General features: G+C 39.1%; 3 protein-coding genes across 4 annotated transcripts; 1 reads left to right on the top strand and 2 right to left on the bottom strand.

Annotated features, from left to right (window-relative positions):
• Window positions 1-2,098: 2,098 nt before the first annotated feature.
• On the top strand, window positions 2,099-7,460 carry LOC103451876 (protein NRT1/ PTR FAMILY 4.6). Its single transcript, XM_017336906.3, has 5 exons — window positions 2,099-2,297; window positions 2,422-2,530; window positions 2,850-3,067; window positions 5,314-5,754; window positions 5,985-7,460. Exons 1-5 carry the CDS (start codon window positions 2,295-2,297, stop codon window positions 6,972-6,974), a joined length of 1,761 nt encoding a protein of 586 aa, XP_017192395.2. The 5' UTR covers window positions 2,099-2,294; the 3' UTR covers window positions 6,975-7,460.
• A 799-nt stretch (window positions 7,461-8,259) lies between these two features.
• LOC103452342 (aldehyde oxidase GLOX-like) lies at window positions 8,260-10,073 on the bottom strand. The gene has a single exon (XM_017336794.3). It carries the CDS (start codon window positions 10,018-10,020, stop codon window positions 8,281-8,283), a length of 1,740 nt encoding a protein of 579 aa, XP_017192283.2. The 5' UTR covers window positions 10,021-10,073; the 3' UTR covers window positions 8,260-8,280.
• A 1,881-nt stretch (window positions 10,074-11,954) lies between these two features.
• Window positions 11,955-15,520, bottom strand: LOC103451869 (protein TWIN LOV 1). 2 transcript variants are annotated; one of them, XR_531729.4, is made up of 7 exons: window positions 14,503-15,501; window positions 14,085-14,292; window positions 13,908-13,972; window positions 13,703-13,782; window positions 13,560-13,595; window positions 13,390-13,453; window positions 11,955-12,575 (listed from the first exon to the last, which is right to left on the bottom strand). XR_531729.4 is itself a non-coding variant. In XM_008391307.4 (7 exons), the coding sequence occupies exons 1-7, from the start codon at window positions 15,074-15,076 to the stop codon at window positions 12,423-12,425; spliced, it is 1,200 nt and encodes a 399-aa protein (XP_008389529.2). In that variant the 5' UTR covers window positions 15,077-15,520; the 3' UTR covers window positions 11,955-12,422. The 2 variants fall into 2 exon arrangements, 1 of the variants encoding a protein (XP_008389529.2); XM_008391307.4 differs by having other exon boundaries at window positions 13,540-13,595; window positions 14,503-15,520.
• Between the last annotated feature and the right edge of the window lie 1,047 nt (window positions 15,521-16,567).

Here is a 16,567-nt window from a genome sequence, read left to right as displayed (position 1 = left end):
ATGATTGATTGAAGGCATAACTTCGTGAACGTCGGCATAGTAATATATATAGTTCTACTTTTCCGTAATGGAATATGTGATCATGTTCAACCACGTTTCACCCTAATCGATTTTAAGAAAATTTTGTGGAACGAAGATATATATATAATAGACGGAAAATCTTTAGATTCAAAGCATTTACTAACCTAACGGTTTAGACAATATTATAAGACCTCGATCAATACTGCTATATTATTGTATTTGCATTAGGACAAATAAATCCGCGGTCGTACCACTAGCAGATGGTAAGTAAGACTGATGAGTCGTAAGCTATGGTGATGGTGGGTATCAGGTATGTCCTTGAAAAGCTTAAATTTGACTAACTCTCAATCTTCCATCACTAATCTTTTAATCACAATTGTCCAATAGCTAGCATTATGCTTCTGTTAAAGATTAAAAGAACAGAGAATATGTTCTTTATTTTAATTTTTATATTTATCATTTGAAAGAAGAGATGGTAACATTCAAAGACGGCTTTGAAGGGAAGCGAAATGTGTAATCGCACATGATTTCAAATTTGAAGAAGCTCCCAAAAAAATTTGCCATCTAATATTTATTATATAATAATGCTATATATTAAAAAAAATTGTTTTTATTAGCACTTTAAAATCTTATTGTGCACTCATTATTAGCGTAAGTTTTTATTCCTTCTAAACATAAAAATTTGGAGTGCACAATGAGATACTTGGAGTGCTAATAACAACACCCTAAAAAACTTTTTTTTCTTTCAATTTTATTATATGTTAATGCTATCTATTGAAGTGAGACTTTAAAGTTAGAGTTTTTGAAGCTTTATCTCATGTTTGGTCGTTAAGATTGAACTACTTTCGATTATTTACTAAAGGTTATATTCGTAGCTTTTTTTACTTATTGTTTAATGTCATTTGTAAACTTACAATCAGTGAGTCTTAAAGTTTGTTTTGATTTAAGTTATTACTTTCTAACATAAATACATTGTCCTAATGTTTTGAAAAACTATCTTACGGAAGAGCCCTTTGACAAATTTCGCACAAGGCTCTTGAAATCTCAGAGATGGTCCTGGTATCAATGGAGAGAGGATCAGCAGAAATAATTAAAGAAGAGATATGTATATATTGAGTACCCTTTTAACATCCCCATTCTGTGAAACCTACATACCATAGAAGATGAGGCACCAACACCTTTACATTTAAGGAAAACTAACGAGAAGTCTAAAAAAACTTCCATTTTAATGAAAAACCATTTTTAAAGGTATAGTGAATAGTACCAATGAAATGTATAAATGTGGTATTTCGTTAAAAATGAACAGTATCGAAAGTGTTTTGTTAAAACTCTCTTACATTTAATATATAGTTTGGTGAAAAAACATTACAAGGGGTAGCTTTGCAATAAAAATAAAAAATAAAAAATTACAACGGGTACCCAATAATTTTTGGCTCTTTTTTTTTTCATTTTGGGTCAAGATGATTTGATGCTTCCCTATTTTTCTCTGAGACATGTATACTTCTGTAAAGCATCTATTTTTAAAATAAAAATATATACTAATGGAACTTCTTGTTAATTTTCAATAAAAATAGCACTAAGGAACACTAATTAGACAATAAGACGTATATATAACATAATTTACTGCTTTTTACTGTTTATTTTAATTTTTTTAAGTATATTTATCACGATTTACTGCTCTTTTACTGTTTATTTTAATTTTTTTAAGTATGTGAGATATTCTACACTAATCTACATTAAGATGAGGAGATGAGTTTAAAACTAGGATGCAAGGGATTGAAGAGGAAGACACTAATCACTAGGCAATCCACTGCTTACTATTGTCTAGTTATATAGTATATTTCCATAAAACATCTACCCTTCCAATAATATAAATTGAGCATGAAAAATAATTGATTTCAAAATACTTACTTGCTTACATGGAATCATTATGAAAATTACAATTTAGCATGCATGCACAAATTAATTAATTACTTTTATATGTTCATTAGACTATAAAATGTAAAGAGGATTAGGATTCATTTGATTTATTCTCTATTGTAACATGCAATGTGAGATTTTAAAGGGAAATTAAGTCATTTTCCAAAGGGTCTATTGACTCTTGACCATTCTCTCCCCAAGTTGGACTCCCTTCCTTCAATCCTTACCAACTCTATAAATCTCCCACCACCAGTCACCACTCTTTATTAATCAAAACCCTCTGGCACCAGGGATCCAATCCAAATTAAATTGAAACCCAAAGTGGGAAGAAAAGGAGGGCGCACAAGAAAGAAATGGTGGGTTCCTCTCTCCTTTTTTCCTCCCATCCCTCACACTTCTTTTCTTGTCATGCTGCTTTTTCTTTATTGCAAGTTGCAACACCCCTTTAAGTCTCATGAGTTTTTGTAATGGTTCCTGTAGGAGCAAGAACAGCAGCTCAGCACCAGATGGGAAGGCTATGTTGACTGGAGAAGCCGACCTGCAATCAGAGGTCGCCATGGCGGCATGCTCGCCTCCTCCTTTGTGCTGGGTATGTGTCTCTTTTTCTTTGTCACCTGATCGATCACCTGGTTTAAGTAACCTTGGATTTCACATCAAGGATTGAGAATAAAACACATAAAGTACATTCATTTATTCTCCACCCTTGATGTCAAATCCAAAGGTAAGTGATCATTCATTCCTTGGTCACTTGATGAACAAGAGAACATTTCTACCTAATCCTCATCACTCCAAACCCCAAAACAAAGAATTGGGTTTTTGAAATCATTGATTATGTTGTATTTCTAAGTATTTTGGTATTTTTTTCACTGATTTGCTGCGTTTTTGTGTTGTTATGCATATGTTTTTAGTGGCGGAGGTATTGGAGAATTTGGCATATCTGGCAAATTCAAGCAACTTGGTCATGTACTTAAAGGATTATATGCATTTATCTCCGTCCAAAGCCGCAAACAATGTCACAGATTTCATGGGCACCGCCTTCCTTCTGGCCCTTCTCGGTGGTTTCTTATCCGATGCCTTATTCACAACTTATCACATCTACCTGATAAGTACAGTTATTGAATTTCTGGTAATTACAGTTTCCAGTCCCTCTCTCTCTCTCTGAACGTTTTTTCTTTTTTGGTTACTTCTGCTTACCTTTTTTTTTTATGACTTATTTTTATTTGTTACATACTTTTCTTAATTTTCAGCGAACCAAATAAATAAAAATTAATAAAAGTGTGAATGCGTGAGAGATAAAAAAAAAATCTATGCATAACGCCGCTCTTTCTTTTTTCGGCTATAAGCTTTCTCTTGCTTTTTGTTAATAGCTATATATATGCTGATAATCTGCACGTATTTCTTCCATTCCTTTCCCCTTAAATTTTGCATCGTTTTTAAGACCATTAATTCTATAATATAGGGGTGTGCTATCCACACACCATATTTTACTTTTCACACAACCTTAATAGTTTATGTCATTTGATCTTCTTCAATTCATCCAATCCGACGTCGAAAATTAAAAAGGTGTGTGAGAAGTAAAATGGGATGTGTGGATATCACATCCCATAATATATATAGAATAATTGGGTTGGTTCTCTCGAGGGAGTCCAAAGGGCACGTGGCTTGCAACAGGATTATGTTTCAGTCGGAACTCGGAGTCTGTGCAAGCTGGGGTTGGGAGCAAGCGCCATAAAACCCTCAGCCTCTCAGAAATTGAAAACTGTATGGATATGTTAGTTAGAATCATAACTTACTGTAATCAATGAGTTCAGTTGCTGCCTAGAGATCACACCACTTCATTGTTTTTTTTCTTTTTCTGATTTGAGAAAGCTCACAGTCTTGATAAGGAGAGAGTGGTGCTATCTGTACATTTTTATTTTATTTTTTACAGATAGTGCGGGATGACAAGAGCATTAGATGCTAGACAGAACCAACTGTTACTAGCCCATGTTTTTTTTTTTGACAAAATTAGCCTATCATGAACAAGAAAGAAAACATAGCCCAACCCTTTAAGTTTTTCTAGCTCCGCCTTGTCCTTATAACAATGTACTATTGGTATGAAATGTCATTATAACAGTGTACTCATGACATATAAATTGTTGTCGAGGTTGAGGACCCATGTATTGATGTGCATTTGTTTTCTCATGTCATGCCATGACAATGAGAAACTTAGATTGCTCAATTTCAGTTTGACAGCACTGCAGGCATTAATACAATCTTTGTCTTCTCCCTTCACAACCTTGTCTTTACTTAAGACTTACTTGATTGAAACACTACTCAGTACTACATGATAAGATCTCACTAGCTATATCACTCATTAGTGTACGGAACCTCTCCGGATCCTTTCCTCTTAATCCATCAAATCAGAGAATCCGTGCCGTTGAAATTTGATCAAACGGCTACAAACAGGGGTCCACTTTAAAAGTTATAATAACTTCAGCCGTTTGATCAAATATCAACGAACAAATCCTCTTGATTTGGTGGATTAGGAGAAGTGTACCACCTCCACCCCTTGTGCTGGCCCTTTTTCTGCCACGTACACCCATGTTTTAGGAAACATGATTGTACCAAGTAAAATCAATCATATATATTGTGGTTGAAAGATCCACATCCAACATTATATTTCATTATTTTGGATCTCGTATAAGTTTTAACTGTGCAAGAGGCAAGTATCATATACAACGACAATGTCTTCTGTCCATATTCACATAACCACGTGTCGGGTTGCGGTTTCAATAGGGGCCAGAGGTCGAGAGGGATGTGGAATTCGACAAAATGTAAGTAGAGCCATCAACCATGGTCTTTAGGATAAATAGGACCCCAAGGCAAAAACATTACTTTCATCTGTAGCGACATTTCATAAGCAAGTCCTTTTCCTCCAAAAATTGAAGTGGAGATTCAACACGTGGATTGGGGACCCAATGTTTATAGCTTTCCTTTTTTGCCTATAGAAAAATTTGGGGTTTACTGTTGATTGAACCAGAAACTTTGGAACTCTTCTATTGGTCACTTTGAAGGGTGTGGAGCCCATTATCTGTGGCCCAATCATGTCCTACATATTTATGGCAGTTGGTCAGCCCAACTTAAGTCCAAGGGCAAACCCAAGTTCACAACGTAGACGTGGCGATATTTTAAATTAGTTTAATTCACGGGAGGAGATTGAAATTGATTACCGGGGTGGATGTAATGCTTTGACCGATTGAGCTAACTCACATTCGCATGAAAATCACAGACTTTGAGATATTTTAGTCTTCTTAACTTGCAAATGTTTTATTCTTTTGCCTAATGCTTATCTGCCTTATCAACCGATTCAAACTCCCAACATTGTCACAGGGTTTGATCCTACTCACAGTGCAAGCTCGCTTACCTTCACTGAAGCCACCATCATGCACCAAAGGCAGCCTCGACAATCCATGCCAAGAAGTTGAAGGCGGAAAAGCTGCCATGTTGTTCCTAGGCCTGTATCTGGTGGCATTGGGGGTCGGAGGAATAAAGGGCTCTTTACCATCACATGGCGCGGAGCAATTTGATGAGAGCACTCCGCAAGGCAGGAAGCAGAGATCAACCTTCTTCAACTACTATGTCTTCTGCCTCGCTTGTGGCGGCCTGATTGCGGTGACACTGGTGGTGTGGATTGAAGACAACAAAGGGTGGGTATGGGGTTTCGGAATTGCAACCATTAGCATATTGTTGTCTATTCTGGTGTTCCTTGCTGGTTCTACTCTTTACAGGAACAAGATACCTAATGGAAGTCCCCTAACAACCATTTTCAAGGTAAGAACAGTAAGATGATATGTGCACCTTGTAATGTTCGTGATAACGTAAATTCCACATCACTAACACATCGGGGAGATCTAGGTTACTTAAGCAAGGGATGAAATCTAAATCGCAGATTTTTTATATAAACGATTTTCTGCTTTAAACTAATCTAAAATGCGGAGAATGGCCTAAAAGGTAGCTTGAATTCCAAGTAATCTAATTTAATTTCTGTTGCTATTGAGCAGGTTTTAATTGCTGCCACACTTCATAGCTGTGTGACCGGAAGTCCAAGCAATGCCATTGTGAGCATGGCTCCAAGCTCTTATTCTTCAACCCCAATCACCAAAGAAGTATCAGAACCAAACATCGTGGAGAAGGAGGATTACGCCACTGATGATCAAACACCAACAGAAAGCCTCAAGTTCCTAAACAGAGCAGTTGTAGTGAACAAGCGAGTCGACGATAAACTACATTGCACCGTGAAGCAAGTAGAAGAAGTCAAAATCGTGCTTAAAATCCTCCCGATTTTCGCATGCACGATCATGCTCAACTGCTGCCTAGCTCAGCTCTCCACATTCTCCGTCCAACAAGCTGCGACAATGGACACAAAGCTCGGCTCTCTAAAAGTCCCGCCTGCTTCCCTCCCCATCTTCCCCGTACTCTTCATCATGATCATAGCACCAGTCTACGACTTCTTCATCATCCCATTCGCACGTAGGGCCAAGAAATCCGAAATGGGAATCACGCACTTGCAACGCATAGGAGCCGGCCTAGCCCTCTCCATCATTGCAATGGCAATAGCAGCCCTCGTGGAGATCAAGCGCAAGCGCGTAGCGTCCAACTCTGGAATGCTAGACTCAACCGAGCCACTCCCCATCACGTTCTTTTGGATTGCGCTTCAGTACTTGTTCCTGGGGTCAGCGGACCTTTTCACATTGGCCGGACTGTTGGAATTCTTCTTCACGGAAGCGCCGACGAGCATGAGGTCTCTGGCAACAGCTCTCACTTGGGCTTCCTTGGCAATGGGGTATTATCTGAGCTCAGTGATTGTTTCTGTGGTGAATGATGTTTCAGGGAAGTACTCCAACCACAAATGGCTGTCCGGTAAAATGCTGAATCACTACCACCTGGAGAGATTCTATTGGCTCATGTGTGTGCTGAGTGGATTGAATTTCTTGCACTATCTTTTCTGGGCAACCAGGTACAAATACAGATCAACAAGAACAGATAAGTAAAACAGGAGATCAACTTACATGGTATGGGTACACTATCACTGTGATGTGCCGTGTCAATGATACAACATTATGCGAACAAAAACTTACACATATCTACGTATTGTTGATATAAGATGTTATGGTAACAGTATACCTCGTGAAAGTCATCTGCAAAACAGTTTTTTTGGCAGGATCATAATATGTGGCATGATGATCATAACTTGCAAGACAACAGCTTGGACTGTAAGTAATGATGCCCAAACTGGTGGCGAGTGAGAACTGAATCAAAGAGGCCTGCACAGAAATGGGATCTAAGCATAGTTTTTTCTTTATAATCTTGTAGTCATTAAGTTATCTAATAGAAATATATGGTAGTTTGGTTCATGTTGTCAGACTGGCAATGGACTAATGGATTATGTGTCGTGTACTCATGTCATGTTTTTGCAAGTAACCTATGCTCCTTTTTGGAACGATAATAAATAAAGTTTTGGCGAGATTAACTCATTAGTGAAGGTTGTAAGATGCAAATATCCACCCACGACTTTTAAGGGAAGGGGTCCTACACAAGCTATAATAAGAAAATGAGTATGATATCCACACACTCCTTTTTACTTCTTCCACACCTTTTTGGTTTTCGACCATCGGATCAGATGAATTGAAGAAAATTAACAGACATAAATTAATAAGGTAACACCCCTAAGAAAATTGAAATTGATACTTCGAAAAAGGTAATTTTACACTCACTTATGTAGAATTTTCGTCTTGTCGATGTAACAGATGAGTGCACTAATGACTTTTGTGAAGTGGAAATTAAGACAACTAACTTTAGATGGATTCGTTTGAGCTTCATTGATTTGTATATATTTTTTAATGTTATGGCCGCACAATCGTATATTATCGTCGCAATGATCATATTCTTAAGCATTCGAATTAATGTGTCAAAAAATTAGATAAGCGTGAACAAAACATTGAATTGGTCGAATAATTCCTAACTATATTAATTATGATTATTATTACTGTTAAGGGGTAATGTGTATGAATGAATACAGTAATTCTCAATCAAATCCCAAACTAATATTGGGAGGAGGATTGTCTGCCCTCCAAGTTTCGGTGCCCTTCCATGCCCTCCTGTTTTGTGTGGTCACGGTTAAGTCACGTTAATATTTTATATTATTTTTTTATAAAGATAATAAAACAAAAATAAATAATAATATAAAATATTAACGTGGCTTAACCGTGACCACACAATCAGGAGGGCATGGAAGGGCACGGTAACTTGGAGGGCAGACAATCCTCCTCCCTAATATTGCCCTATGAATGGAGACATTCACTGCACTCGGACCCAGACACCGTGGCTGGGGGTGCCAGCGTGGACAAGAAATAGCAAGTAGTATCCAGGTGGGGCCACTGTGTTCTTCGGTGGGCCATACGCCGTAATCTTGTAAGCAGACGTCGACAGGCGCACCAGGCGCGCCACGTCCAAGACCACCATCCTCTGATTCATTGCGAACGAGTGCGTCGTAAACGACGGCGTTACGAGCGCCACCGTAATCCCGGGATAGGCCCGGTACTCGGATAAAACAAAAGTAACAGAAAACTCCTGGCCGTACGATACGGTATCGTCCCTCGTTTCGACGGTCAGGATCGACGGACGCAGGGAAGCGAAGAGTGGGGCCAGGTACGGCGGGTGGAAAGCCTCCAGGCTGAGATCGGTGGGGAAAGCTCTCCTGAAGTTGTACATCTCGTGCGGGTTGCTCCCGCCCACCAATACTCTGCCATCTGGCACAAGAACAGCGGATGAGTGGTACATTCTTGGAATGCCGGCTGGCTTCAGCACCACGAATCTCCGTTCCGGGTCGGATTCGTAGGTTCGGTACAAGACCGGGTTGAAAACTGGATTTTCCGCGTTCTCCCAGCCCGCCGTCCCGTTCGACGCGCCGTTGATTATGAGGACGTCGCCCGTGGGCAAGAGTAGCATATCGGACATGACACGTGGCATGGGCATTTCCTCCATGACCCATTTAGGATCGGGGTCGGACAATTTGATCCGGCCGCAGCTGTTGGAGGCGAAGACGTGTACATTTTCATATTTCGCCTTGTGAAAGGCACCGGGTGGTGCCCCGCCGCATATCAAGATTTCAACTTGAGGAAGACCCAACTCGGATAAAATCCCGTTCATTTTGAGCGGGAGGAGGACAGAGGACCCGGTGCTGGGGTAGTTCCGCTTGACGGCGACAGGCATACCCGGGAGCTCCTTCACGATCCGGTTGTTATTGTAGTCAAACAAGATTGACCGGTTGTTTGCAAAGATGAAGAGGTTGCCGTTCGGCAGGAGGTGCAAGAACGGGTAAAGATTGTTCTCCTCCCCCTGGTCGTTGGTCTCCGCCAAGAACCGGAAGTAAAACCACTTGTCGTTCTTCTTGGGGTAGAACTCGTAGGAGAAGGCTCTTCTTCCCCCGACGACGATGACACGTCCGTCGGGGAAAATCTGGTTGGAGGCGTACCATCGGTTGTCGGAGAGTGTTTCCGGGAGCTCGATCCACTGACAGCTGCCGTCGTTGCAGGGTGAGAAAGTACGGATTTTTCGGATGCCGATGTCCCCGTATCCGCCGGTCTGGACGAGGGTGCCGTTGGGTTCGAGGGCGCCGGAGGAGCACCAGAACTCGGAGGCGACGAAGAGGGGGCGGAATGTATCGGTGGCGAGGTCGTAGAGGAGGGAGTGGGCGGTGCAGTCGTTTACGGTCCTGTTGTGAGCGATGTACTGACGGCAGGCGGTGCCGTCGAGGAGGGAGAGGTTGGAAGGGCCCATATCGGTCCGGTCAAAGATGATGACTCTGTCGTTTATGAGTAGCTGCATGTGCATGGCCGAGACGCCGATGCTCTTGTGCAAAAGAACCCACTCGCCGCCGTCTGATACATTAGTATTTTTTGTCGTAATGGAGGGAAACGACGTGGTATTGGACAAGTATTCGGAATGGGAGACGATGAAGAAGCAGGAGAAGAAGATGGGGACGAAGTAGGGGATAATGGAGGAGGAGAAAGAAAGGTTCTTGAAAACGGAGGCCATGGTTTCTTGGGGATTGTTTCAATGCAGTGGAGTGTACATATATATACAGTGGAATCTCACACTCTCAGTGTCTGATTTTTTTGCAGATGAGCGTAGTAAAAGAGATAACAGAGGATGAGGACGATGAAGGAGGTCTGAGCTGTGCATGGTGATGGTGGTGAACTTGTTTTTATTTTTATTGAGAAATTTTTCAGTGTGACCGTTACACGGAATAGTACAGCACGTGTCATTACATGAATAATAAGATATATGTGTCAAAAAGTTAATAACTTAAAAATATAATTTTTTACTACTTACATTAAAACATGGTGTACCAACGTATTCCCGTCACAATTAAAAAAATTTCATTTAGGTCAAAGCGGTAGGTTTGTTCCGTACGGAGCGTCAGACACAGCTTAGTTATTGCCACATTGGGCTCGTGGCCCGGGCCAGGCCTGACCAATATGAACATATTGCTGTATGTGGTAGGGTTTGGTGGGGTAAAACTGTAAAATCATTATGTGGGTGTTCCTTGAACTTGTTGAATTTTGTTCCGTAATGCAACGATGATCCGAGCTGTGGCGGAATCAGATACGAAATGTAATTTTTTAAAACGTATTTACCTTTTTCACTGATTGAAATTACTTTTTTAGTTAAAAAGTTTTGTTTTTTGGTAAAGAATTAAAAAGGTTAAGTGAACATTGCAGGGAAGAGATAAAATATGAAGTGTCACGAAATTGATCTGTCTTGTTGTTAACTGTTGTCCAAAATCATGAATTATCTTAAGGGCTAAGGTTGTGAGCAAAAAATGAAAAATCTAGATGGAGAGATAACCACCTAATTTCCATAAGCATTTTAAGTAAGGTTTTAAATATCTCTAACATTATCAAGTATTCACAAACGGAGTTGTCGATAATCGAAAGGAGGTGAAGTAATAGATTCTCACGGTATTTTTGAAATTTCATAGATAATTTGAAAACAACAACAATTTCAATAGATTTTCTACACAATTTGTTACAAAATTAAGAGATTTATAAACATTTCGGTGTAATTTTGATTCTTTGATTTTTTTTTTAAAGGACCAGTTGGTGGCTTCGTTACGGTATTTGTCTTTTCAGGGGACATGAAAGAATGCCTTTTAAACATTGTATTTAAGAATTAAAGTCTTATTAGTGAGGTGCTGTGCTTCAGATCCTTTTTGTTCCACCTCACATGCCAATTTTTATTGAAGAGTAATTTCTTCTAAATTTGAGTTACCGATATACCCATAAGAAAATGGAAACAAATTATTTGATAATTTAGTTAATCGTCTTTCGTCTAATTATTTCATCCACATTCATAATAAGGCTACAAATTGTTGTTGAGTCCTAAATTGGTTGTGAACTGACAGCACTATCATTTGTAACCAAATATCAGTTGCAACTTGCAACATGAGATGGAGCAGAGTGACAAAATACAAGCTAGCCTTATCAGGTTTTTAGCCAAAATGGTTTATGAAATTGACATAACTCTTCGCTTTGATCCATGAGATTTGAATTCGATAGTAATGGTCTCTAAGTTTGTCCACTATCAATCATTTTGATCATTCCCTGAAAAACCTATGTTAAAAAAAGACCAAAGTGACAACATACCCTCACTTTAATAAACAATGGGCCAAAATGATTTGACAAAAATTTAGGGTATTTTTGTCTTATTTAACGAAAAATTTTCACAGAATGACCAAAATAATTAAGCGTAAATAGACTCAGAGATCAGTTCTATCGATTTCAAATCTCAAAAATTAAAGTGAATAATTATGCTAATCTCAGATCATTTTAGATAAAAAGCCGCCTTACCATTATCCAAACTCATCCTAGATGCCCAAACCTAGAACTTTGAAGCCCATTTAATTTCCCAAATTATTTATTAACTATACATTTTGCCACAACACAGACGTTTGATAAAAAAACAAAACACAACACAAACTTTGGTGTTTAATTTAATAGACGAATGCAACGCCAAATTGCTTTCTCCACATCTCTTTTCTTGCCAAGAAAGGTACAATACACCAAACAAGGAAGGAAGACATCAAAGAGGGAGGACAAACACCAGAAAGAAAAAAAAATTAAACAAACAAATAAATAAAACGACCACGGAGAAGAAGACCAATCACCATCAGCAGCTTGAAGCTGGAGGGAGACTTTCGAGCAGAAAGTCGATAAATTTCCACTGATAGACCTTTCGTATATAAACAATTAAGTGTAACAAGGATCGGATGTGGCAACGAACCAAACTTTTTCTCCGATTTCTGCATTTCCATCTACTGTCAGATAAGATTATAAATGCAACCCAATGGAACATATTTCTAGCATGGGACCGTGGGAGACACCGGTGAGATATAAGGCGGTACTAGCAGCAAACAAGGTACGGAGGTTGTTACTCTCTCAAGACTTGGAAGGGCCAGCACCCATTGATAAGCTCCTCACTGCAATTCTGACTGCACCAACAGCGCTAAGCTGCCTCATCTCAGGGCTTAGCCCATGTCCGACCTGGTTCTTACACCCTTCTTCCATCTGAACACCCACAAAGTATGCAATCTGAACAGCCATAAACATAGTAAGAGAAACGGAGAGATACGAGATGAGCAACTCAGTCCATATCAATAGATCGAGTAAAGTGGAACCAAAGTGATTTTGTCAATTAGCACTGCCAGTTGAGTATTAATCTGGATCCTTGGGATCCAAGGATGCTGTGTCTAAGACTCATAAATGGGATTTATGAAGAAAATAAACAACCACATTCAACAGGCCAAAATATCAAGAGGTTCAATTCTTTCATAAAATGGAGAAAGATTAGAAATTGGTAAACTGTAACACCTCCGAGATATTATCCATCAATGCACTTTAGTTGTGCAATACGCATACGGATGGCCAATAGCTTATTCTGAATTTACCCCAAAACATATTCTGAGCTGAACATGACGGTGCAAAGTGGTTATGCAATCAAACAAATGTGTCACATATATGTTTGCAGCAGTAAACTGAATCGCTCTTGAGAACAGTATTACTTGTGCAACACAAAGCGCATGGTTACAGCTCTGCCAACACATCTCTCCAAGGTCATCATGTCTAAGCTCACATAATTTTCTCATTTGTTCATATAGTTGCACACAAACATGGAAATTGACTGTGTGAAGCAATCCCAATACAAGAGAAGAAATGAAGAAAACTTAAGTCGCCGGACAGCGAAACTTCATATTTGTATGCCAGAAAAGGTTGATCAATTGAAAACGATGTTCTGCCTTACTTTTCTCTAAGCCAAGGCACACCAAGTCGACACACTAAGTCTCATTGAAAAAAAGCCATTAACAATATAAAAAATTGAGTCGTGAAAGCTTTAGCCATAAAATACCTTTCCAGAAGCATTACGAATGGGTGATATGTGAAGGAGATTCCAAAATGAACTTTTATCCTTCCTGAGAATGAAACAGCAACAAAGTCAAATCCGATAAGTAATATGTAGTGCATGTGGAAAGTATAGAATAAATCGTTAAGTAGCAACCTGTAATTCAAGATACGTACTGTGCATGCTGTTTTGTTTTGAACGCTTTCCTTTATCTGGGTGAAAACAAGCAAAAATGGGATGACGCACTAACATCTATCTATTCCACCAAACCAACAAAGTATATGGTGATGACATGATCATGACGGAAAAGGAAAAATACCCGATATATCATTGAGGAATCGGTCTCCGCCCCACTTAAAAATCTACAATTGCGCCCCAAAACTTCATGTCTGGCATAACCTATACATGGAAAACACTGAGTTCAGTAACTGCATATGCGCACTTATTCTATAGATTTGCAAACAACATGGAGTTTAGAATGGTTTAGAGAGACCCTGGTACATAGCTAACATTGTACATGTTACCTGTCAGTTTGAAGAAGGCATCACTTGCATAAACTATTGGCATGTCTGGTAAGTTCGGATCAGTTCTGCAAGGCAACACAATCATTTCGAAGCAAACAAAATGTACAATCATCAGCAATCTTGAGAAAGTTTGAAACCTTCTGCAAAGTAAGAAAATGAGAATTTGCAACAACTCACAATACAAAACTTTGTTTGATTCTACCAAGAGATATATTTAAGGCTGAACTGAGAAGGCCCACCCCTGATGAGCTGCATCTCTTCCCACAAACTAATCTGCCCATTGACTCGCTATAGTGCGTTAGCACGGACAAGATGTTATTAATCGCAGTTGCAGCTCTCGTCTTCTCTACATCACTTGCCTCGCACGATTCTTCAATGTCAAATCCTGGGCGTTACATAGTAAACGAAGACTCAACCACAACAAAAGTTTGGTCACCATCCAAAACCAGAAACCGCAATCAACATAGCTCGAACACCGGAAGGAATGTAACTTTAACATTAACATTACCAACAATCATATAGATAACAGGAAACAACAATTGAAAAAGAAACATATTACAACATTACTTGGAACAAAAAATTAAGGAACACGAACCTCTATTATCAGCATCATCCAATGCAGATTCCAACGACAAAACACGACGCAAATCAACCAACGAATCAAAGAACACTTCTTTTCGACACGACCCGTAAACAATATCACTCATCCTAGACCCCTCCTCACACAAACCAACACCATTTCTCCCACCAGACCGCCTTGGCCTCCTCGAAATCGGAACCTGAACTCCCACGAAATGAATCACCCTCCCGTCCTCCTTCCCAAAAACAGGACACATATGAAACAGCATCCAAAACGGCGTCCCATCTTTCCGATAATTCAGCAAACTAACCTGAACAGCTCTCTCCTCCCTGATGGCCTCCCGGACCTCCATGACCGACCGCCTGCAAGTCCCCGGACCCTGAAACACTCTGCCGTTCCTCCCGACCACCTCGTTCTTCGAATATCCCGACATTTTCAGGAACCCTTTACTCGCAAACACGATTGGATGCCCGGAAATCGAAGGGTCAGTGATCGTGAAGCTGTCGGGCAATTCGCTCAGAGTTTCGAGCACACAGAGAGAGTAGCGGCTGATCAACGACTGTTCGATTAAACCCAGCTCCGATTCCATCGTCCCTGTTCTTCAATCACTTCGACAAAACCTTCGTCGCTCTGTGTTCGATCGAGTCCCAATCCCATGTGGGCACCCGTAAAGTTCAAAAATTGGAGAAACCCCAGTTGAGAAAACGAGCAGAGCACGCAGAAATCCAAAGAATTTGATCAATTGGCGTCGCCCATTGATTACTAGGGGAGTTTGGTGACAGATGAAATGTAAAGATTGCAGCTTTGATGAACATTTCTTGTGAGAGAGTGAGCTTATAGCAAAGGGGAAGCCATCAGGATCTTTAAATTCAGAAAATATCTAGTGCAGGTTGTTGTGATTTCGAATGAACAATAATCGCTGAGAAATACCCATCAATCGTTTGCTGTTTAATTAGTGGGAAAAATATATAAATCTGTACAGTAGTGTGTAGAAACTCACGAGACAGAAAGGGGGTAGCAGCTGTGCAGAGTCACAAATTAAAACACTTTAATTTATTTTATTAATTAATAATTAATTTTAACATCAGTTGATTAATTTGGATTAGGATCATCTCTTGAGTTAAGGGTAAGGATTCTTTTGAGCAAGTCTATCAGATCATTAAAATTTTATCTAACGGTTATAATTATTATAATTTTTAGAAGATTTCTTATTTATAATCGTTGGATAAAATTTTAATGATCCGGCTTACTCAAAAGGATTCTCACCGTGATTAATTTTGCTCTGGTTATTTTATTCACTTTGGGGTGGAGTTTAATTAAGTTCTTGTCACTTTATGGTTTTAACATGAAAAGGACAAGAGTTACGACAACCACTTGCATTCGGAATTGCGATGACACCAACCTGGGATTGTGTGCGTATGTGGATTTCAGTAACTTTACAACGCCAACAGGATATCTCCGCTCTGACGATGATGATAGGGATGCGTAAATTGTGTTTATTTTTTGTACATCGTACGATCCTTTTTTGTTAAGTATTATTTATATTTAATTTTAAATAAAAATATTTAAAATAATTTATGACCGTAAGATGTATGATAAACCGACATTATTGACGAATTCTCAAGATCCTCACAAAGAAGATTCGAGTTCTTTACAATGTACGTGTGGTGTAGACTTGTGTTTCATTTTGAATACTTTGCTTTTTAATGTTATTTAGCACTACAGTTTAATGATATTCTTCTTTAGTTGTAAGTAAAAATGTTTAAGTTTGATTCGTCTATGATGAATTTGAACCACATTATTTATAGTTCATTGTGAGGTTTAACTCTCACCCCTTAATATAGATAATTATCCTTGGGTTGTGATATCCACACATCCTATTTTACTTCTCACACACCTTTTTAATTTTCGATCGTTGGATCAGATGAATTCAAAAAGATCAACGGAAAAAAATTATCAAGGGGTATGTGTGAAGTAAAATGAGTTGTATGAATAGCATACCCCTTATCCTTTGTACGAAAAAAAATACAAACTTTGCTTCTCATTGTATTAATTTAACTCGGTTTTAACTTAGAACTTC

The sequence above is a fragment of the Malus domestica genome, chromosome 13 (assembly GCF_042453785.1).
Source record: "Malus domestica chromosome 13, GDT2T_hap1".
In the NCBI taxonomy this organism is placed as follows: Eukaryota; Viridiplantae; Streptophyta; class Magnoliopsida; order Rosales; family Rosaceae; genus Malus; species Malus domestica.
Note: the sequence above shows the minus strand (reverse complement) of the source record. Positions and strands in the feature narration are given on the sequence as shown.